The 23602-nt window shown below is 41.4% G+C and overlaps 1 protein-coding gene across 1 annotated transcript in view; it reads right to left on the reverse strand.

Moving 5' to 3' along the window:
- ADAMTSL1 (ADAMTS like 1) overlaps window positions 1-23602 on the reverse strand; it is a 425354-nt gene that overhangs the window by 131171 nt on the left and 270581 nt on the right. Inside the window, exon 16 of the mRNA XM_025359517.1 lies at window positions 10358-10568. Within this exon, the coding sequence (XP_025215302.1) occupies window positions 10358-10568 (211 nt within the window). The remainder of the gene's footprint in view (window positions 1-10357; window positions 10569-23602) is intronic.

Genomic DNA, 23602 nt, shown 5'->3' on the forward strand with positions numbered 1-23602 from the left:
ATGCAAATCAAAACCACAATGAGATACCATCTCACGCCAGTTAGAATGGCAATCATTAAAAAGTCAGGAAACAACAGGTGCTGGAGAGGATGTGGAGAAATAGGAACACTTTTACACCGTTGGTGGGACTGTAAACTAGTTCAACCATTGTGGAAAACAGTGTGGAGATTCCTCAAGGATCTAGAACTAGAAATACCATTTGACCCAGCCATCCCATTACTGGGTATATACCCAAAGGATTATAAGTCATGCTGCTATAAAGACACATGCACACGTATGTTTATTGCAGCACTATTCACAATAGCAAAGACTTGGAACCAACCCAAATGTCCATCAATGACAGACTGGATAAAGACAATGTGGCACATATACACCAGGGAATACTGTGCAGCCATCAAAAAGACGATTTCATGTCCTTTGTAGGGACATGGATGCAGCTGGAAATCATCATTCTCAGCAAACTATCGCAGGAACAGAAAACCAAACACCGCATGTTCTCACTCATAGGTGGGAATTGAACAATGAGATCACTTGGACACAGGAAGGGGAAGAGCACACACTGGGGCCTGTCGTGGAGTGAGGGGACAGGGGAGGGATAGCATTATGAGATATACCTAATGTAAATGACGAGTTAATGGGTGCAGCACACCAACGTGGCACATGTATACATATGTAACAAACCTGCACGTTGTGCACATGTACCCTAGAACTTAAAGTATATATAAAAAAAAAACTACAATGAGATATCACCTCACCCCAGTTAAAATGGCTTTTATCCAAAAGACAGGCAATAATAAATGCTGGAGAGGATGTGGACCAAAGGGAACCCTTGTACACTGCTGGTGGGAATGTAAATTAGTACACCACTAGGGAGAACAGCTTGAAAAGTAAAACTTGAGCTACCATATGATCCAGCAATCACACTGCTGGGTATATACCCAAAAGAAAGGAAATCAGTATATCAGGGAGATATCTGCTCTACTGTGTTTGTTGCAGTATTTTTTTTTTTTTTTTACAATAGCTAAGATTTGGAAGCAACCTAAGTGTCTATCAACAGATGAACTGATAAAGAAAATGTGGTACGTATACACAATGGAGTACTATTCAGACAAAGAATGAGATCTAGTCATTTGCAACAACCTGGATGGAACTGGAGGTTATTATGTTAATTGAAATAAGTCAGGCACAGAAAGACAAACATCACATGTTTTCACTTATTTGCAGGATCTAAAAATCAAAACAATTGAACTCATGTATATGGGACATGTCCATGGAAGAAGTTGGTCCATGGAAGAGCGGAAGAAAGATGGTTACCAGAGACTGGGTAGGGTAGTGAGGGGCTGAGAGGGAGGGTCGGGTGGTTAATAGGTACAAAAATATATAATAGAATGAATAAGACCTACTATTTGATAGCACAATAGGGTGACTATAGTCAATAATAACTGTAGATTTTTAAAAAAACTTAAAATCTGTAATTGAGTTGTTTGTAACTCAATGGATAAGTGTTTGAGGGGATGGATGGATGCCTCATTCTTCAAGATGTACTTATTTCACATTGTATGCCTGTATCAAAACATCTCATGTACCCCATAAATACATATACTGACTATTGCTCACAAAAATTAATTTAAAATAGTTATTTTTTAAAAGGCCACTTCTTTATTAAAGCCTCCTCCAACCCCTCTGCGTTTTGGCAAACAGATCACCTCCAACCCACCCTGGCCTAGAAGAGTATCTTATCTCTTCTATAAGGGGCTCATCGTTTATGTGCCTGCTATTTTCCTCTCCCTCCCTGCATGCACACAAGATTATGAGTCTTTTGAGGAAAGGGAATTCATTCATCTTTATATTCCCCAGAGCCTAGTAGAGTATCTGGCAAAGAGCATGCACTTCATAAATGTTTGTTGAATTGATGATTGGATGAGCAAAAGAGCTCCAAATCCAGATGTTAAAAAGATGTAAAACAAGCATCCAGCTGATGGGCTGATCATCCACCTTTTATCAGGCTGTTTTATCGTTAGCCAGGAGCTGCTTCACAGTAAGGCAGCAGTGGGTTTCAGCCAGTGACGGTGTGGGCTCTGCTGGAGACTCTGACGCTCCAGGTATGAGAGGCAGCCATCTAGCTGAGTCAATGTCAGGGATTTTGCTCCTAAATGCTTGTCTTGTCTATGTTCTCAAATTTTCTTCAGTGTGTTTGCATTGATGAAAGGTATTTTTAGAAATTTTAAAAACTTGTAGAAGATGAATTTCAAAGGAGTCAAGGTTCCAAAGTCGTGATGACTTTGTGAATGTGCTAAGATGACCTGGTGAGGCCGACAGTTCTTATGCAAGAGGCAGGATGCAAAGAAAAAAATGTTTCCAAAGGAGCAATGGCAAGAGAAATGTAATGAAATTAAACAAAAAATGTTTGCCTTTATGAGTCATCATTTAAAATAATATTCTAGTATGAAGAGATAAATCTCCAGTAAGGGGTATTATCTTTAAACATATGCAATAAGCAAAACAAATAACAAAAATAGTATTTATATTGCTTATACCAGCTGCCATACATGTTTCATGATATGAGGTCATGGGTTCATTTTTATAAGAAAAGTAAAAAATACACAATAAGGAAAACAATTATGTCTCTACACAAAAAATACAATGGCCCAAATGTCCTTTATTTTTAAAGATTTTTCCCATATAAGTACATTAAAAAAATTCTGCCTGTACTGGAATTTCTGGTTTCTTCTTGGTAGTTTAATTTACTGAGAGCTGAGTTGATTTCCTTGACACTTTTACTAATATTATTGAACCCAACACAAGGTGATGTTTATGTTTTGTTTGTAAGGTCAACTTTCCACTTAACATAATGGACTCTGCACTCTGCTTACAACTTCCAACTCACTTCATTTGTTTCCTCATTCACTTATTCATTCTTTCACCAAACATTTTTTAAGTACCCCCTGAGTGCTAGGCACTGTATTGGATGCTGGGGACTTATAAAAAATGATTACTAAGCCTCAGGTATTTGCAGTCCAGTGAGGGAGAAAAACTTAGTGTACAATGTGATCCGTTTTACAAAAAGGGAATACAACAAAGAGTGCAATTAAATCTTTCTGGGAAGCTTGGGGAAGCTGTAGAGAGCAATGACGCATGAGCAGTTTCCAGGGAGATGAGGATGTGGCATAGTCAGACTGTGTGTACGCACTAAAGGTGCGAAGGGACTTGGCATGTTCAGATGACTCAGAGCAGTCCTTAGATGGTGCACCATTGGGTCCATGAAAAAGAGTAGGTGGAAAATTATTCCGAGACATTAGATTAGGGGCACGTGGTGAAGTGCCTTTGGATATAACCTTAAAACCATGGGGTATCAATAGGGGTTTCAAAGTAGGGGGTAACATGATCCAATTTGTTGAAAATGACTCAGGCAGCATAGGCCAGTAAGTTCCAAACAATACTGCTTTGTGAGGTATTAATAGGTATGCCATGGAGAAAGGGCTTCCTGGTCAAATAAGTATGTGTAACACTACGTACCATAACCCTATGCAGGGGTTCTCATTGCATATTAATGTTTTAAAGGCTGGAAGAGAGAACCTGTGGTAAAGAATCATCAATACCAAGTTGGGAAACACTGGATGAGAGTTAGGCAAGATGAGACAAGGAGATCAAGTAAAAGATTGTTTGTAAGGGTTTGATGAGTTGATTGTAAGGAGAGGGATTAGAAAGGAAGAGAGTGGTGGGGGAGATATAGAAGATGGAATAAAACAGGGTATAGATGTTGACTAAGCGTGAAGGATGTGTGAGGCTGATAATGGCTCGAGTTTCCAGGTAGAAAGCAGGACAGATGGTGGTGTCACCCATACGATAATGATCAATGATGAAAGACCAGGTTAACAGGGGAAGGGGTGGCAGGCAGGTGTGTATCAAGCTTGGAGTCAGACTTTTGGAGTTTGAGGTAACTTAGCAACGTGTGAGACTGAGGGAGCCCAAAGGCGGCTGGACACAGTGCTATGTACACAGTCGAGGTCATAGCTGAGCCAAACTGAATTAGGACCTAGGGAAAGAAAGAAAAATGAGAACTGGAATCTCACTTACTAAACATAATTATTAAAATGAGAACAGAAGTCTTTGGCCATTTTGGGGATTAGAATTCCCTTGTTCATCTTGTCTCAATTAAGCTTTCTTGACTCGAAGTACAAGGGGTGTACACTGTACCTTCAAGGTTTCACATTCTTGTTATGGTGTGAAGCAAGGGGCTGCACACCCATCAGAATCAGAGCAATTATGTCAAAGAGCTTCCTGCTAATAAATCAAAACAAAAACAACCACATGTGAAGCTGGACTTTCAATTTGTTTTGCTATGTTTATTGCTGCCTCTAAAGATAGGATCAAGTGTCCATTTCCTTATGAAATACACTATTGAAAATGAGATAAACATCCTAAGAGTTTTTTTCCTCCCTGGGACAGAAAATTTTAAATAAATATAGCCTCTAACTTATGTGGATTTATATTTTAGTCACTGGAATATAACAAAACTGATCACTATGTGACTCTGCCAGAATTCAGTCTTCTAATCCAAACCAAAGGTATTTTTATCTTTGCTTGAATGTATGTATGTGTGTTTAAATCTAGACAATGAAAATTTTAATTCTCAGGCATTTATAGTTATCATTAAAATTCTCTTTTTCTTTATGTCACTAGCAGGGACTCCTCTGCCTTACGCTTTTTCACACAGCTGAACTGCAGGCATTTTGAATTTGACCTCGATTAAGAAAGGTTTAGAGGGAAATGGCAACACAATCACAGTTTTAAGCAAGGCAGGGATCCAGAGATTGTGGTGATTGTTTCTGTCTCTGCACAGATGTGTGCAATATGTACGTACAGTTGGGTGGACGCAATCTTGAACATAAAACATATGCAATATAGAGAAAAATAAATTGTATTTAAAAGTGGACCAATTCATTTCAGTTTAACCCTTCAGCACCTTTTTTCTTCAATTCCTTGTTTCAATTTAATTTTTAGAACAAAAATGAAGGAATACTGATGCATACGATGTATACATTGATACATTAGATGCAGAGAGGCAAAAGGGTAGTGGAAGACAGGTGCCCAGTCTCAAGGAGCTTGTGCTAGTGGAGACTAAGTGCTTCGCCCACAAAATAGGTGGTGGTGGGCTGAACAATGGCCCCCGAAGATATCTTCATCTCAATCCCTGGTACCTGTGAACACTTTCCCTTGTGCAGTAAAAGGGTCTTTACTGATGTGATGAGGGCTCCTGAGAGGGAGATATGATCCTGGATTATCCAGGATCATTTGGCTTGAGGTAGTCACAGTGGTCCTTAGAAGAGGGAGGCAGGAGGGTCTGAGTTAGAGAGGATGAAGGGACAGAATTAGCAGTGGGAGCAAGATGGAGGAAGGAGCCATGAGCCGAGGAAGCATGTGGCCTGTAGAAGCCAGAAAAGACAAACAGATCCTCGCCTTGATCTCCAGAGGGCACGTAGGCCTGCTGCTCCCCTGAATTTAGCTAGGTGAGACTGAGTTGGGACTTCTGATCTCCAGAACTATAAGATAGTAAGTTTGTGTTGTTTTAAGCCACCAAGTTTGTGGTAATTTGTTACAGCAGCAACAGGAAGCCAACACACAGATGAACTGTCCTGGATAGAGGCAACAAATACCGAGTGTTCTGTAAACTGCTGATTTTAGGACTGTTACCAGGTTTCTTCATAGTTTAAGTTAAGAGCAGATAGTAAAGAAGTCTTGGGAAAGCCATACTGCATAGTGGAAAAGGAAATGAGTTTCAAGCACACAGGGCCCTTTCACATTTACCAGCCTTGTGACTTGGTTTCCTCACTAGGTTGCTGTGAGGCTCAAAAGAGAGAGGCCAAGTGCAGCAAATGAGTCTAAAAGAGAATGTTCAAATTCCTATTAAGCAACTATCACATAGGATAGTGAGGATTAAGTGAGCTAAATATGTAAAGTGTCTAGAGCTGTGCTGAACACAGAGAAAGTGATGCTCTCATTATCAAAAGCAGCAGCTCCTGAAATGTAGCAAGTATTCAATAAATGAAACCAGCAGAATGGGCATGTACCTTTCTAGCACTAAACTCAACGCTTTGCAGATGTGTCCTGAGAGTTATGGGGTCTCACTGAGACTTGGTCTCTGCCTTCATTGACCTTGTGGTCTAACTCAGAAGTCATGAGAAAGCACCTGAGCGGGTAATATGTGGTTGTTAAGTGAGCTGTCTGCGACTGAACACCATGTGGTTTCAGTGTAGAAGGATAATAGAGGAGTCACTGCAGAAGAGGGAGGCTGCCTGCTGGGCCTTGACCAGCAGAGGGGAGTGGGAAATGGTAGATGGGCAGGGGAGTGTACAAGCAGGGATGGGAGAGCCATGCCTGGAGACAGGGCAGGGACAGATGCGCAGAGGGATGAAGGCCTGAACAAGGCATGTACTGGCTTTAGAGTCACTGAGAAAAACCCTAGCAGTAGACCGTCACGACCAAGGTGTTTCAGACTAAATTGTGGTATAGGTAACAGTGATTCTCAATCATGGTGTTGTAACTCACCCGTGTGATATGATCCCTTATGAGGTGGGCAAAAATTCACTTATAACCCATATCAAAGAGGATGATGATGATGATGATGATGAGTGTATTTAATAAATTACAGAAGATGCAGAGGACTAAAGCACATAAAATAAGTGTTCAAAAGCCATCTAAATATAAACTAACAAGATATTAAAGCTATTAATACATTGGTAAAGGTAAATATGAATCCTTCCCACAGACCAGAGATGAAAAGCAAAGGGTAGAGTATTAAGATGCAGAACTGAAATAAAGATGGTCCCCTAACAACCAAAGCTAGAATTAGATTTCTGTTTCATTTCTGCTTAATTGTTTCTAAAACAAGATCTTAACATCAATACTTGGACTCCATGCCAGGTCCTCTCCAGACCTGCAGAATGTGTAAATATTGGCTATTTGCCATTTGTCAGACAAATACTCTACAAAGAACAAAGAAGGTTGCATTCCTATCTGGCAGATGACAATTTACATAATTTATGCTTTTTTCCCTCCAGAAAGAGAAACATACACATGAGGTCAGTGGCAACAGTGTGTTCACATAGAGAGGAGAGAGAGTTTCTCCCCTCAAACAGGTAATGTCTATCAGGTTGTTATCTGTATTCCTTAAATGAAACATGTGATTCCCCCATGTCCTTTTCTTTCATAAGAAAGAGGGTGTAGGTTGGGTGTTGAAGGATTGGAGACCTCAGTAGTATCCTCTGGCAGATCCTTGCTAAATGGAAAAGACCAGGTGAGTGTACACTAAGTTCCCTTTTTCCAGTAAGAACTGCTGAGGAATCAGGGCTAACCATGTGACGGATTGTCAATAGCTGAGTTCTAAACTACAGCCAACTAGCCTAGGGATCCCTGAAGTTACTCTGGACTTATTGCACCATCCAACATAAACAATGGTTTCTTCTCACAAGCAGTCAGCAATAGCTAATTTTTCCCAACAAAACTTAACTAATGAAGTTGGATTCCAGTAAATAACGTAAGATGAATAGTCTATTGTTTACTCCAGGTTTAGAGATTACTAAAAGTGATCAAAGATTCTTTTTTTTTTTTTGAGACAGAGTCTTGCTCTGTCACCCAGGCTGGAGTGTAGTGGTGCAATCTCGGCTCACTGCAAGCTCTGCCTTCTGAGTTCAAGTGATTCTCCTGCTTCAGCCTCCAGAGTAGCTGGGATTACAGGCACCTGCCACCACAGCAGGCTAATTTTTGTGTGTGTGTGTGTGTGTGTATATATATTATTATTATTATTATTACTATTTTTTTTTTAGTAGAGATGGGGTTTCACCTGCTGGACAAACAGACCCTATGCACCAAACCGTTAACATGGCTGTCTCTGGAGGGTAGAAACACTGCTGACCTTCTGTGTTCTTTATTTCTTGTTATGTTTGACTATTTTTCACAATTATGGTGTCTCAGGTGTGAAAGAAGAGACTTTTTAAAGGTTCATTGGATGAACTTTAAACAGTTGTTTACTATTAAGTTTCCCAACCTGATAAATGGACTTAAACCTGACTCATCCTCAAACGCTTCTCCCTGAAAGAAGGAAATAGAAAAGCTTTCAAAGTTAATTCATATCTTCACGGGCTCAAAGTAGATGAAAATTGAAGAATAAGTGATTCTCTGGAAGTCCACTGTTTCAAACAGGGATACTGGGCGTATGGGTGGTGGTGGTGGCAATTGACCAGAAAAAGGTCATATATGTGGCTGTGGCCTAGAAACTGAAAAAGCATTATAAGTCAATGTCATTATTCAGCAGCATGTGTGGCTATCAAAAAGACATCGGTGCTTCACTGCACTTCAAGGCTAGAACAATATTAAGACCTGTAACCATAAAAAACTTACCAGTAAGATGTAAAGCCAGCATTTTCAGGGCCTATAAGGACTAGTCTTCATCTATTCATTCATTTCATCATTCAGTAAACATTTTATCCATAACTTATGTACCTAATAGCAACAAGCTACTAATAATACGGGGACTTAACAATTTCAACAGTGGAGGTTGATTTGAGATAGTTCCTCACCTTTTATTAGGATTGGCATGGGTTAGTGGTGCCGTTTAAGGTCATAGATTCATTCCAATTAGAGGTAACTTAGTATAAATGCACTAGCAATCAGGTGACCTGGGTTCTGGTCCAGGCTTTATGATCTTAAGCAAGCCTACATCTAGGCCACAGTTACTTCATCGGTAAAACAAAAGTGCTCATGTTTAATCCCTGAAGGGCCTTTGAGTCATACACAGTGGGTTTGGTATAGTGGAAAGAGTCACATAAGACTGAGGTGATGGCCAACCCCAAATTTGCTAGCTGTGTTTGCCTCAGTTACCTCAAACCTAAAATAAGGCTAATAAAACCTCCTTTTAACTGAATTGTGAGGATTTACTTCAGCTTGGTGTGCGATGATATATATTTCTTAAGTGCTGGTACATTGGTGTTCAAAATATATGACATCCTCTTCCATAAACGATCCCTAGTATCGTGGAATTAATGAACTTAGCCATATACATTTAAGCTCTAAAAGAAAATATATATTTAATGTCTGCTGCCAGAGGCTTCATACTTTAGTGTTTTGCTTATTCATCAGTATTTGATTCTTTGAGTGTTTTGCTAAACCACAGCTCCAAGATAGGCAGAGAGCAAGGAGAAGGAAGGGGCTCTGCCAAAGATTAGGAGAAAGCACAGAGGAGGACATGTAGCTACCTGGAAAAGGGAGCCCCTTCTGCACAAGGCGAGGGTATGTGAGCTGTCATTCTCTCTCCTTCTCCATTGATGACCATATCATTTATCACCCAAATTGGGACACTTTTGAGAGTGAAAAAACTGTCTCAGTGAAACACAGATGTATGTCGCCTCCACCTTTCATGCTTACTTTTTGTGACCTTTGTTGTCCCTTTAAAGCAGTGTCTTATGTCCTAATAGGGAGCAAATTGCAAAATGAGATTTTATGCAATCAACTGAAAATCCTGTGTTTTTAAAAGGCATGCAAAAAGATGAACATTTCATAAATGCATATTATTTTTAGAAAGGAAATTATGATAAAATAGTTGTGCTATTATTATATATGCCTGGTACAGGATCAGAAATTTTGTTTGTAAAAGGATAGCATATATTTTAGATTTTATGAGCCATATGTTCTCTATCACAACCATGCAATTCTGCCTTGTAGAGCAAAAACAGCCATAGACAGTACGTAAAATAATGGGTGTGTTCCAATAAAACTTTATTTACACACACAAAAAAGACTACAGGCTAGATTTAGCTTGAGTGCTGCAGTTTGTCAACCCCTGTTTTGAAACAATGGTTCCCAGACTTTTGGAATTCATAGGACCAGGAAAATAAAATACTTGGAATTGGCTCAGCATTTCTAACTTCTTATATTGCTAAGTAATGATGTTAAAAAAATCATTGCCTACTACCCTTATTTCTTAGAATTTTAAACAGCAAAAAAACTGGAAAGGGTATAAATTAAAAACAAATTTAGCTTTATGGAAAACCCACCACATTGTTTTTATTTTAAAAAATTTTCCTTAGCTTGGTGACAACTTTGTCATAAATATGCTCAGGTTAACAGATGGGTCATCTGCATTGCTTTTGGAGGTCACTGGGATGTGATACAGTAGAAAAAGCATGATATTTGTAACTAAAAGATCTGGATTTAAATCAGCTTAGGGGAGTACTAAGAAGGGAGAAATGAGCAGACCTTGAACATCCTTTAACATCCCTGGACAAAACCACTCTGAGAGAGCATCCCTTTAGTCACTGTTGCAAACAAAAGCTCCAATATTGAGTAACTCAGAACTCACCGGCTGCCACTGTGCAGGGTACCAGGCTGGGGGGCAATTGAAGCGGTTACAAGCTTGCACCGTGCTGGGCTTGGGCTGGCGACACAGCTCATCGGCCAGGATGACTGTTTCATTCATCTCTCTGGAAAGCAGGTGGGTGCAGAAGACGTCTCTGGTCTGTAGGCCGACCCCACATGTGAGACTACATGGACTCCACTTGCCAATTTCCCACCTGAGAAGAAACCAGAGAGGAAGAGAACACACCCTTAGTACCTGCGCAGAGAACGTTTCCCATGAACTCAAATGGAGTAAAAACCCCTAACTGGGAAAGTGGGAAGTGCCAGCCCAAGATTGGCTGGCAGTTCTATCCTAAGCCTAGAGTCTGTCCTCTCCCTTAATGCTCTAGAATTCATTTACATTAAAGCAAAGAGGGAGATAAAATAGAATATCCAATTTTTACCCACAAAATCACCAATAATGGTTACAACCATGTTTATTCTGATGGGACATATAAACTTCGTCAAACTAAGAGGGGAATGCTTGATGAGACACAGATTGAGTACATAAAGGCTTTGGGCACCACATACTGAATTGTGAGGCTTAAAGAGGACTTTCTGCTAATTTCTGCAGCCCCAATTCTTAGCAAGACTGAAATTTTTTTGCTTGTAATTCTTTGGCTTCAAAGTGAAAGGTCATTGGCTCCAGCTTCCTTCAAAGTTCCATCGCTGCATAGAAACGTCTCTGTCTTATGTTTAAATATCATCACTGCCTGGGACTGGATAATGTAACAGAAGTGAAGGCTGCTCAATCGATCAGTCTTCTTGAGGGGAAGTAAAGTGAAGAGAGTGGCTCATGATCTGGATGTAGCAGTCAAATAAGCAGATGAGTTGAGTGCATGAACTGGCCATTTCCAAAGGGTCAAATCTGGAGAAGTACGTTTATAGTGAGCTAAGGGCCTATGAAAACAATCCCACTGCATTTCCCTGCGGATGCAGCCTCCAGACTGGGAATAATAAAGCTCAGTCACTCAGGCTCTAAGTCAGAAGCATCCTCTAAAGATCAGTTTTAGAAAGTTCTGTTTACAATCTGAGGCACAATGATTTTACAAACAGGAATTGGCCAAGAAAAAGGATGGTAAGTAGATCCTTTAGTAGCTAGTCCCACCTAGCTTTTGTCCTGAAAGTTGGTTGAAAATTTTTTGGTCTTAATGTTTTTCATCAGACTGTAAGACTAAGTGTATGCGCTCAATCTCTTCCTACTGCTCTGACATGTAACTAACTTTCCAACCTGTGTCCACTACCTCCTTTCATCTACACTAAGGTTAGCCATATCTGTAATAATCTGTTTGTTATTCTCCATTTATACCCCATGGTTTTCTAGTTGTGTCTTTATGCAAGTTGTATTTCTAATTTGGAATATCTTTTGCCCTTTCCTTGCCCTTCAAAACGTCTTTCATTTCTATATGTCCAAATGTAATCCATATTTAAAACACTGTATCCATACTTGCTCCAGACACGGACCATTTTCTCAGTTGTATTATGATTATTCTACGTGTCAAGGGCACTACGAGCATATATACCTCCTGATGTAGGGCCTGCCTCTGAGTCAGTTTTGTATCACTCACAGGGTCCATCAGAACACCTTTTAGATAGTTAATGTTATTGGCTAAATGAGCAAATCAGTGAGACCTACCATCATAAAGGGCACCTTAACACATTATCTCATTTAATTGCCTCCAGAACAATATGAGGTAAGCTCTATTGATTATCCTCATTTTACAGTTGAGAGAACCTGGAAATCCAAGAGGCTGACTTGTTCAAGTATCCATAATTAGTAAGTAGTGAATCCAGGATTCATTCTTGGTTGTCTCTGGCTCTAAAGCCTCTGCACTTTCTATTGTACCATGCTGTCTCCAAAAAATACCTTGAAAACTCTCCTATGAACATATGCAAAGTTTTAAAGGAATAGAAGAGGAGAAACTGGTTGAATTTCTTTCTTTTAGATCCTTGTGTAAATTTCGATCAGCTTATTTGAAACCCTTAGCTTAAGTTAATTATAAGCTTTACAACGTTGTGGTGTTATTGGTTTTAAGATACATCCATACATTCTTTGCCATGCCTTCCTTCCAAAGGTGGAGTCTTGAGTATGGGCTGGACTTAGTGGCTCACTTCTAATGAATAGAATGATGCAGAAGTGATGCTATGTGACCTCCAAGACTAGGTCACAAAAAGGATAATGTTTCCAATTTGATGCTCTCTCTTTGCCCACTCGTGGTGGTGGGGAAGCCAGCCACGATGTCATGAGAATACCCAGAGAGTATTAAGGAAAGTTCATGTGTGAAACTGCAGCCTCCCCACCAATAATCAGCATTGACTTGCCAGCCATGTGAGTGAGCTACCTTGAATGCAGACCCTCCAGCCCCAAGCTTGCCTTTAGATAACTGCAACCTCAGGAAAGACCTCAAGCCAGAACTGCATGTCCAAGATGCCTCCAAATTCCTCACTCAAATGAACTATGAGAGGTGATCAATGTTTATTGTCATTGTTAGCTACTAGGTTTGGAGGGACATTTTTATGCAGCAATAGACAACCAATACAAGTATATACCTTTCCCCAATTTGCATATGTTCATCAAAAGACATATGCAAGAATATCCTTGGCAGCACTGCTCATAATAGCTCAAACCTGGAAAAACCCAAATGTTCATCAACACATGAATGAATAAAAAATTATGATATATTCACACAAGATTATATAAAGCAATGAGAATAAACTGCAACAATAAGCAACAACATAAATGAATCTCACAAACATAAAACTGAATGAACAAAACCACAAACACAAAAATTGATACTGTGTGATTTATATAAGCTCAAAAGCTAAAACTAATCCACTGTGTTAGAAGCCAGGACCCTGGTTACCGTGGTGGGTAAAAACTGGAAGAGGAGCAGAGTGGGATGGGCTTCCGGGGTGTTTGCTAGATCTAGTGCTGGATCTGGGCCCATTTTATGAAAAATCACCAAGTGTACACACAGGATTTGTGTGTACTTTCCTTACGTGTATTATGCTTCAAAAAAGGTTTTCTTTCCACTCAAGGGAAATACTAAAATGTTGTGGGTGTAAAACAAAATCTAACATCCATGGCCAATGCTGGTGACCCCTCTTTGTATGTCTCATAAAGTAGCTGCCTACACAGCTAATTCTGTCCCAAGGTTAAAGCCCATCAAAGTAGAGGCTTTACGTCCTCACTTCCCCAAACTCTACCACCATTTCTGGCAGAAATTTAGCCCCCGGGACCTTGAAGCAGAGACATTTGGTAGCCATGAGGCCACCTGAGCACTGCTCAGAGAAACTCACATAACAGATGTATCTGCCTGCCCTGATAAAAGTGCACTGCATTCTCAAGGACAGAGGTCAGCAGAAGCTATCTGTATATTAAGGACTTTGCTGATTCTGGGTAAAAAATACTGGAATCAACTTAGGCCAAAAAAGAGAAAGCAGAGACTCTCCTCTACTTCTCTCCTACAGAGAGGCTGCAACTGTGGGCCTGGGTTTTGCTGGGTGCTGATGCCCTACTCCTTGCGTTCTGTGCCTTTGGCTGTTTCTCAGAGAGGAACTGCAGGCCAGGCAGAGCCGGCTTAGGGGCAAGGTTGGCTATGAGTGGTGGCCTGGGAGACACTCAGAGTCCTTCTTTGAGGGGCCTGGCTTCTGCAGAAGCCTAGTGCAAGGAGGACCGGGGCTCTGGTCTAGGCATCAGAGAGTGAGGGCATTAGTGCCTTTTTTCCCTATTTGCTTGGCTTTTACTCATCTTTTCATTTCCATTTAAAATGCTACTTCTTCAGAGAGGAAACTCTCAACTGGGTAAACTTCTCTTACTGTATGGTCCCATTAATACTTCCCCCTTTGAAAATTCTCAACATACTTGTAATGTGACTTCCCCACTTGACTGCTAGCTTGATGAAAGCAAGGGGCTATGCCTATTTTGGTTTGCCACTTGTTATCTGTTGACCTGTGTCTCCAAAAAAGGATACGTTGGAGTCCTAACCCTTAGTACCTCAGAACGTGACCTTACATGGAAATAGAGTCACTGTAGATGTAGTCGCTTAAGATGAGGTCATACTAGAGTAGGGTGAGCCCTTGATCTAATGTGACTGTGTTCTTATAAGAAAAGAGGGAGACACATAGGCAAAATGCCATGTGACCACAGAGGCAGAGACTGGAGCGATGCATCTACAAGTCAAGGAATGCCGAAGAGTGCCAGGAGCCACAAGAAACTAGAGGAGGCAAAGAAGGACTCTCCTTATAGGTTTCAGAGGGAGTACAGTCCTGCTGACACCTTGACTTTGAACTTGATTTTAGCTTCTATGACTGTGAGACAATAAATTTCTATTGTTTTAAGCCACCTGGTTTGTGGTACTTTGATACAGCAGCTCTGAATATGAATACACGACCAGAACCTCAGTGTTGAGCATGGTGCCTGCAACCTGGTAGACGTTAGTATGCAGTGAAAAACTGAGTTGAATTTGCAGTGAACTGTGTGTGTACCTCTGGATTAGTCACATGGCTGGTGGACATCTTAGCTGTGTCCTATATACAACTGTTTACTCCCAACTTCAAGGTCCCAGGAGCTCTGAACACCACACATTTTCCTTCAGTGTGGTGTAAACTCTTTTCGTGACAAACTGGATCTGAATTGGCATCCTTTTGACAGGCTGCATCCCACTTGGTGTAAATATTTATACATTTTACCGCAGCAAGATTAGCCTGTTGGATTATGGTGCTTTCCCCCAGAAATTGCTAGGGGTGTTATTCAATTTATGTCTTAGTAATCCTAACATCTTTCTAAAGTACAAAAAAAACTGGAATCTGAAACACATCTGCCCCAGTGGTTTTGGCTAAAGGATTGTGTCCCTAGATAAGGAGGGTGGTAAACATGATTGCTATGGTTTCTCTCAGCTCCTAGGCTTCAGGTGTTTAGCTTCATGGTTGGGCTCTTGGCCAAAATATTTCAAAGGCTGCTTTCCCCAGCATTCTTTGACTATACTGCTTTCTTTCCTCTGAGTCCTTCTTCTCCCTGTTTCTGTCCCTTTTGTCAAAACCTGCTTGCAGGAAAGGCTCCATGAGTTGACAGATCACAGTTGAAGTCCTCCTGGCTTGACCCCGCCCAGCACCCGAGCAATTGACTTCTGACCAGGGGCAGGCAGGAGACAGAGGGTCTCCCTCCACCGTAATGGCTGGAATTAGTCTTCCTGCCCTTTGCCCAGCCTCAAGTGTGCCTGGATCGGCCTGTCGTTTTAACTGGATTTTAAGCTTTCAGCTTGGCTTCCTAATTTCCACTTTGTTTCCCAGACACTGCTGGAGTTCTGCCCAAAGTCCAGCCTACTAGACTGTGGTCCTGTCACTCTGTCTGGATCTGGCCAGTCCCTGAACTTGGGCTGGGCAGAGCACCCTTAGCCATGCATGAGCTATAAACTGTGATGTGACCACAATCCAGCTGACATTACACATGGTTGCCAATAACAATAGTGATACTAACATTCATATCACACTTAAATGAGCCAGATTCTGTGCTAGTTGCTTTAAGTGCATTACGCCCTTTATTCCTCTCCACGGCTTCATGAGATGGGTACTATTATCCTCTCCATTTTCACAAGCAGGAGCTGAGGCCTGCAGAATTCAAATCATGGCCCCAAATGCCTGCTTCTGGGTCTCCCTCAATGCCATGGCACCTGTGTCACGCCCAAGTCCACCATGACGTGGACACAAAGGCACTGAGAATGGAGCTGCTCCTTATCACGGGACCAGCTCTGTGGATTTATGAGCCTCAGTTCTGCATGACCTGAGCCTCATTCACTGAGGTCTCAGCAGAGCCCAGGACTTAGCTTACCCAAGATGTGGGAACATATATTGACTTCTTTACTAGAGAAAAAAGTACTGTAAGTTTCCCCATTTTACAGGATGAACTAATAGAGACTCTGAGAGGTTAGGTAACCTGTCCAAAGTCACACAGCTAGTAAACAAGAGAAGCAGCATTCAAACTCAGGCGGCCTGGCTCCTGCATGCCTAATTATTATATTATACTATCTCTTAAGGCCAGTAGAACAAAGTATTAATAGACCTGAGTGGCAAATGCTGGGCTTCCTGGTGCTTATAGTTGCAGAGAATCACAGATGACAAAATGACAGATCTATTTCTAAATAATAGAAACACACACACTGATACCACCTAGGGCTGTGAGTCCACTCGCAGTTGTTATTTCTGTAAAGCAGCAGTGTACTTGGCAGCCAAATGGGCAAAGGCAGAGTGTGGTCTTCCCCAAGTGTTAGTTTTTTGTAAAGGCAGCCATCAGGGTTAATATGGGCAATCAATGACCCATGATGGTTGACCCTTCTTGGCAGCTTGTGTTTGTATTACCTATACAAAAGAAGGAATTTTTTTTTTTTTGCCTTCTTTTGGACAAGGGCTCATTATGTGAGTTGCCAAGGTTTTGCTCCTCTACTCTTTCAGAGAGGGTAATGACTATTGCCTCCAGAAACTCATTGTTTGTTGCTGGTATAAATGTTCATAATTTCTAATGGCAGACCCTCCCCACCCTGAGCTATTATGCCCTAAGAACCTTCTTTTACCTCGACTTTTGCAGCAAAGTTTCTCTTTATTCAGAAATTTAGGCCGGGCGCGGTGGCTCAAGCCTGTAATCCCAGCACTTTGGGAGGCCGAGACGAGCGGATCACGAGGTCAGGAGATCGAGACCATCCTGGCGAACACCGTGAAACCCCGTCTCTACTAAAAAATACAAAAAACTAGCCAGGCGAGGTGGCGGGCGCCTGTAGTCCCAGCTACTCAGGAGGCTGAGGCAGGAGAATGGCGTAAACCTGGGAGGCGGAGCTTGCAGTGAGCTGAGATCCGGCCACTGCACTCCAGCCCGGGCGACAGAGCGAGACTCCGTCTCAAAAAAAAAAAAAAAAAAAAAAAAAGAAATTTAAAATGAAGTTTTGGTTTGGAGGAAACTGAAGTTATTGTAAACTGAAGTTATTTGTCAGAAGCATTCTTTAAACTTGTGCGTAACCCTCTAGCTTGACATTGCTGTCCAACACTTCTGTGATTTTCTTGTCTTCCAAAGATATTTGTTTCCCTTAGAATGCCTCTGAGGTCGGGAGGTGGACAGCAATCCGACAATAATAAATCAGACATCACTGAGTGTGCCAACTCTAGAAAGCCTAAGGAGGGGCACATACAGGGTCTAGGATGCATCTCACTTTCAGTTTCTTGGACTGTCACTAGTGGCTCCCAATTTATCTCTACATCTCTCGGTTTCCAATTCCTCCCTAGGCCACAGCCACCAAAATGTCACTCAAAAATGCGAATCTGGTCACCTTACTTTGTCTGATTAAAAACCTCCACTGGAGTCAAGCTGAGCTTTCAGTGGAGGTGAGGAGCTAGTATGTCCAGGGCTCAGCTTTGCTCCCTGGGGGCACTGGAGCACTGCATGTCTGGAGCTGAACTTTCAAACTGGCCTTTCCTTCTTCCTCTCCTTTCCTCTTCTACTTTGTAGGGACTGAACTTTACTATGAGGTTTGGTGGGGAGTGGTCCTGTGGCCTGGGACGGGGGTCAGCACTGGGCCAGGATGGCTGGGAGTCAAATATTCAGGGAGGACTGACCAAATACATAAATACATAAAAAATAATGGGAGCCAGATTTCTTACTGTCAGAGGAGAGAGTTACAAATATGCGAAGTGGAAAGACTAAGATAAATCTAGTAGAATTGAATTGCTGTTGCAAACAGTATGAACTCATGGTTTTTAATAGATGGATAGACACAGATATATCAACAGATATAAATGCATATATACAACTATACATATATGTGTACAGTATCTCCTAGCTCTCTCTGAAAGGCCTAGAAGCAATGATATCCCAGTAGTATCAAGCAAACAAGTGTCCAGATCTTGGGTTGTAAATACCATTCTCCACTAAAAGGAATCAGTTTCTGTAGAAAGAGCTGACTTCTGGGCAGGAATTGGGAGAAGAAAAAAATGAGCCTGAAATAGTATCTTGTACCAGAAAATCGAGAAGTGCTCAAAGAACGATGGGGTATATGTCAAAAGGGCATAGGGGCCAGCTTGAAAGGGCTTTTGCTGGTCCTGTCTGGGACAATTTGATAGTAATATATTTTAACCCTTTGAACAAAGTGGAAATTCATAAATAAATAAACCGGAGAGAAGAAAAAACTACCTTATAGTAGAATGCCTATTAATAATCTAGAAGGAATGACAGAATTTATAGTTACCATTTGGCAATCATCATAATAATAATTGACTCAGGCAGTAATCATCACTCAATATTATATCTAGTGGGTCAAAGGTTAATGATGAACAGGATATTTACTTAACTCATATTGTCTCCCATAAAATACTTCTTTTTACTTATTAAGTGCTATATATTTATTAATTTTACAGCAGAAACACCTGACTGACCATCATCCTAACCAAGTGATAAGAGTAAACATCACCAATAATGAGACACATTATCATTATCTGTCTCCTGATATGATGTACTAAGCAGAACATAGCACACTTTCCTGTTATTTCTGTCAAAAATTCAAAAATCATAAGAAAACATCAAGCAAACACACATGGAGAGACGTTTTACAAAGTAACTGGCCTGTACTCTTCAAAAATGTCAACTATATGAAAGACAGAAGACTGAAGAAATCCCCCAGATATTAAGGCATAATATAGGACCTTGGGCTCTAAGATTGGATTGTCTGTGAAAGAACTGTGCTCTGCCACCCTGCCGTTGAATAATCTCGGGAAAGTTGCTTAACAATTCACTCATTCAAAATGGGAATAATGGCAATACCTACTTTCCAGGGTTGTTATGAGGTTCCAGTGAGAATCTCCATGTAAAGGGCGAAGCCCAGGGCCTGGCACAGATGAAGGGCTCTGTAAGTATTAGCCAATATGAACTGTTATTACTGCATGCTCAATAAATATTTGTTCAATGCAGAGATGATTATTGTGAGGATAGGAAACAAGTAAGTAGAGTGAGGCAGTTTCCTAAAGTCAGTCAGAGAAAGTAGCCATCGGTTTTGGAGACTGAGGAGAAGGGCATTTGTGACATGTCCAACTTAGTTTCTCATTTAAGCATTCATTACTAAGCACTGTGACAGATCCAGATGTGGAAACCATGCTTACCACCTTTACGATGCTTTCAGCAAAGATGGAGAAAGCAGACAAATGCCCAGGAGACATAACAAACAATGTTAGGTAACAGTTATGAGTGAACTGCTAAACTATTTGGCTAAACCATGAGGACTGCAAGAGTTCAGAAAATGTGCAGTGTGGTGCTCATAACTACTTGCATTGACCTGATCAATTACACTTCCCAAAGACTGTTTATGTTATCTCACTTCATCCTCCTAACTCTGAAATAAGCAAGCAGGCAGTATCATCTCCATTTTATGGACAAGCAAGCCAAGGTTCAGAGAAACAAGTGATTTTCCCAAAGTTGGGATGGGCACTTGGGTTACTCCTCTACCCTGCTAAGTCTCTAAGGACTGGAGGAGTGAATCACCAAGGGTTACAGAGAGAAGGAAATAGACGAAGTCAGAAAAGCAGTTACACCCAGCAATCGCAGATGGATTTGCTACTCCCCACTTACAACCACTGTATTCTAGAAAACCCTTAAAAGAGGCCTAGAAACGATACAGTAAAAGATCAAAGGAGATGTTAGACATTAAAGAGCAAAAATATGTTTGAAGGCCAAAAATTAAACAGAAAGATGTATGATAAATCACACCATGAGAATCGGGGCTGTCTATCAAACAGTAACTTGCATAGCTCAGGAAACAGCAGGTACAGCCACACTTCTCTTGGAAGTCTGCCTGCACACTGTGAGGTTTTGGCTCCATAAAAGTAGTGATAGCCAAGATTACCAAACACCTGAAGTGGCAAAGCACTCATTTCTGCTCAAAAACAGTTTGGCCTTGCCAATTTGCCGCACCTTCGAAATCATCTCTAAAATAACTTAAAAAAAATAAAATCAACGTTACCAACATTACATATGACTCCTGTCAAACCATCTTTGCTATTTTGTAAATTAATAAATAGCTCTTAAAAAAATGGCACTTGCAGCAAGATATACATTTACCATTTCATTACTAGCATGCCATTTGCATCTAAACCTACTTCCTTTACAGAACATGCCAAACAGCAGAATAACACCAAAACTAGGTCCAATTATATAAAGTGTCTTCAGCCTTCTCGCACTCTAACACACTTTTCTATGACATCCCACTGTCTGAAAATACTTATGTGCCTGTTCACCTACACACAGCTTGATTTAATTAAAACTTCTAAACTCTGGTTCCCATTTTCTGATCACCTCGTCTTCCGGGTGATAGCACATTAAAATGAGCTAGAATTCCTGCTGACTGTTATAATTCAGATATGAGCCTCTTGAGAAACAAATTAGTAGGGTAGATGATCTGCAAAGTTACTTTTACTCAGTGGAGTTTGATATTTTAGGTGGTTTGTCTAGATTTCTAGGTATAAATTTCTTGTTAAAAATAGTTCCAGGGTTGTTCTCCTTGTGGTGGTCAAGATCATAGAAGAAATTACTTGCATCATGAATGGTGTCATCTGTTGTTGTGTTTCTTCTCTAATGCCAACTTTTGGGTTTTATTCCAGTTTGTCTCTATTTTATATTAACTGATTAGCATCTTTACACTAAAAGCCTTTCACTAAATGAACCCCTTTTCTTTTCTAGAATTACCTCCTTTATACAGAGTGGGTTTCTGCCAGGCTCAGCCACTTGTTGGCTTCCCAATACACCATGTTTCTCTTTCACATTTGTGAATCTGCTTCCAGCTCTTCCTGACTTCATGTTCCTACCTCAAGATTAAGGACGGATTCAAGCCCTTCCTCTTCCAGCAAGATTTCCCTCACCGTCCCAGCTCACATCAACTGCACCCTCCTCGCGATTCTATTGGATTTACTTCCATTTACATTCTGCAATGCTTACTACACGGCTATTCTAAGTAAACTGCTACAACATTTAGTCTGACACAATTCTATTTACTTAAATGTTTTCCCCCCTAGTGACTGTCCCAAGTAGACCACAAGGCATTTAAGATTTAGGATCAAGTGCTTTGGGAGTAAGGAAATAATTTGACATTCATCCAATCAGACCATAAATGTCTCTATCTATTTACTGATTTGTAGGTGGCATTCCTTACTAAAACCCTACAAACCTAAGGATTTCTCCCTATTATGGGTTGGATGGTGTTCCCGCAAAAGATATATTAGTGTTAATTCCTAGTACCTCAGAATGTGATCTTATTTAGAAACTGGGTATTTATGGAGATAGTTAAGTTAAAATGAGGTCACTTGGGAGGCACCCAAGATGGCCGAATAGGAACAGCTCCAGCCTCCAGCTCCCAGCGTGAGTGACACAGAAGACAGGTGATTTCTGCATTTTCAACTGAGGTACCAGGTTCATCTCACTGGGTGTGTCCGACAGTCGGTGCTGGTCAGCCAGTGCAGCCCGACCAGCGAGAGGTGAAGCAGGGGGAGGCATCGCCTCACCTGGGAAGCACAAGGGGCAAGGGAATTCCTTTTCCTGGCCAAGGGAAACTGAGACACACAACACCTGGAAAATTGGGTAACTACCACCCTAATACTGCACTTTACCAAGGGTCTTAGCAAATGGCACACCAGGAGATTATATCCCACGCCTGGGCCAGAGGGTCCCACGCCCACAGATACTCCCTCATTGCTAGCATAGCAGTCTGAGATCTAACTGCAAGGCAGCAGCGAGGCTGCGGGAGCGGTGCCCACCATTGCTGAGGCTTAAGTAGGTAAACAAAGCCACCGGGAAGCTAGAATTGGGTGGAGCCCACCGCAGCTCAAGGAGGCCAGCCTGCCTCTGTAGACTCCTCCTCTGGGAACAGGGTATAGCTAAACAAAAAGCAGCAGAAACCTCTGCAGATGTAAAAGTCCCTTTCTGACAGCTTTGAAGAGAGCAGTGGTTCTCCCAGCACAGAGGTTGAGATCTAAGAATGGACAGACTGCCTGCTCAAGCAGGTCCCTGACCCCTGAGTAGCCTAACTGGGAGACATCCCCCACTTGGTGCAGACCGACACCTCACACCTCACATGGCGGGGTACCCCTCTGAGACGAAGCTTCCAGAGCAAGAATCAGACAGCAACACTCGCTGTTCAGCAATATTCTATCTTCTGCAGCCTCTGCTGCTGATACCCAGGCAACCAGGGTCTGGAGTGGACCTCAAGCTAACTCCAACAGACTTGCAGCTGAGGGTCCTGACTGTTAGAAGGAAAACTAACAAACAGAAAGGACACCCACACCAAAACCCCATCACTACGTCACCATCATCAAAGACCAAAGGCAGATAAAAGCACAAAGATGGGGAAAAAGCAGTGCAGAAAAGCTGGAAATTAAAAAATCAGAGTGCATCTCCCCCTCCAAAGGAATGCAGCTCATCGTCAGCAATGGAATAAAGCTGGATGGAGAATGACTTTGATGAGCTGAGAGAAGAAGCCTTCAGTCCATCAAACTTCTCAGAGCTAAAGGAGGAACTACGTACCCAGTGCAGAGAAACTAAAAACCTTGAAAAAAGAATGAATGAATGGATAACTAGAATAATCAATGCAGAGAAGGCCATAAAAGAACTGAGAGATGAAAACCATGACGTGAGAACTATGTGACAAATGCACAAGCTTCAGTAACCAACTCGATTGACTGGAAGAAAGAATATCAGTGATTGAAGATCTAATGAATGAAATGAAGTGAGAAGAGAAGTGTGGAGAAAAAAGTGTAAAAAGAAATGAACAAAGCCTCCAAGATATATGGGATTGTGTGAAAAGAACAAATCTACGTCTGATTGGTGTGCCTCAAAGTGACGGGGAAAATGGAACCCAGTTGGAAAACACTTTGCAGGATATCATCCAGGAGAACTTCCCCAACCTAGTAAGGCAGGCCAACATTCAAATTCAGGAAATACAGAGAACGCCACAAAGATACTCCTTGAGAAGAGCAACTCCAAGACACATAATTGTCAGATTCACCAAAGTTGAAATGAAGGAAAAAATGTTAAGGGTAGCCAGAGAGAAAGGTTACCCACAAAGGGAAGCCCATCAGACTAACAGCAGATCTCTTGGCAGAAACTCTACAAGCCAGAAGAGAGTGGGGGCCAATATTCAACATTCTTAAAAGAATTTTCAACCCAGAATTTCATATCCAGCCAAAC

The sequence above is a fragment of the Theropithecus gelada genome, chromosome 15 (genome assembly GCF_003255815.1).
Source record: "Theropithecus gelada isolate Dixy chromosome 15, Tgel_1.0, whole genome shotgun sequence".
Lineage (NCBI taxonomy): Eukaryota > Metazoa > Chordata > Mammalia > Primates > Cercopithecidae > Theropithecus > Theropithecus gelada.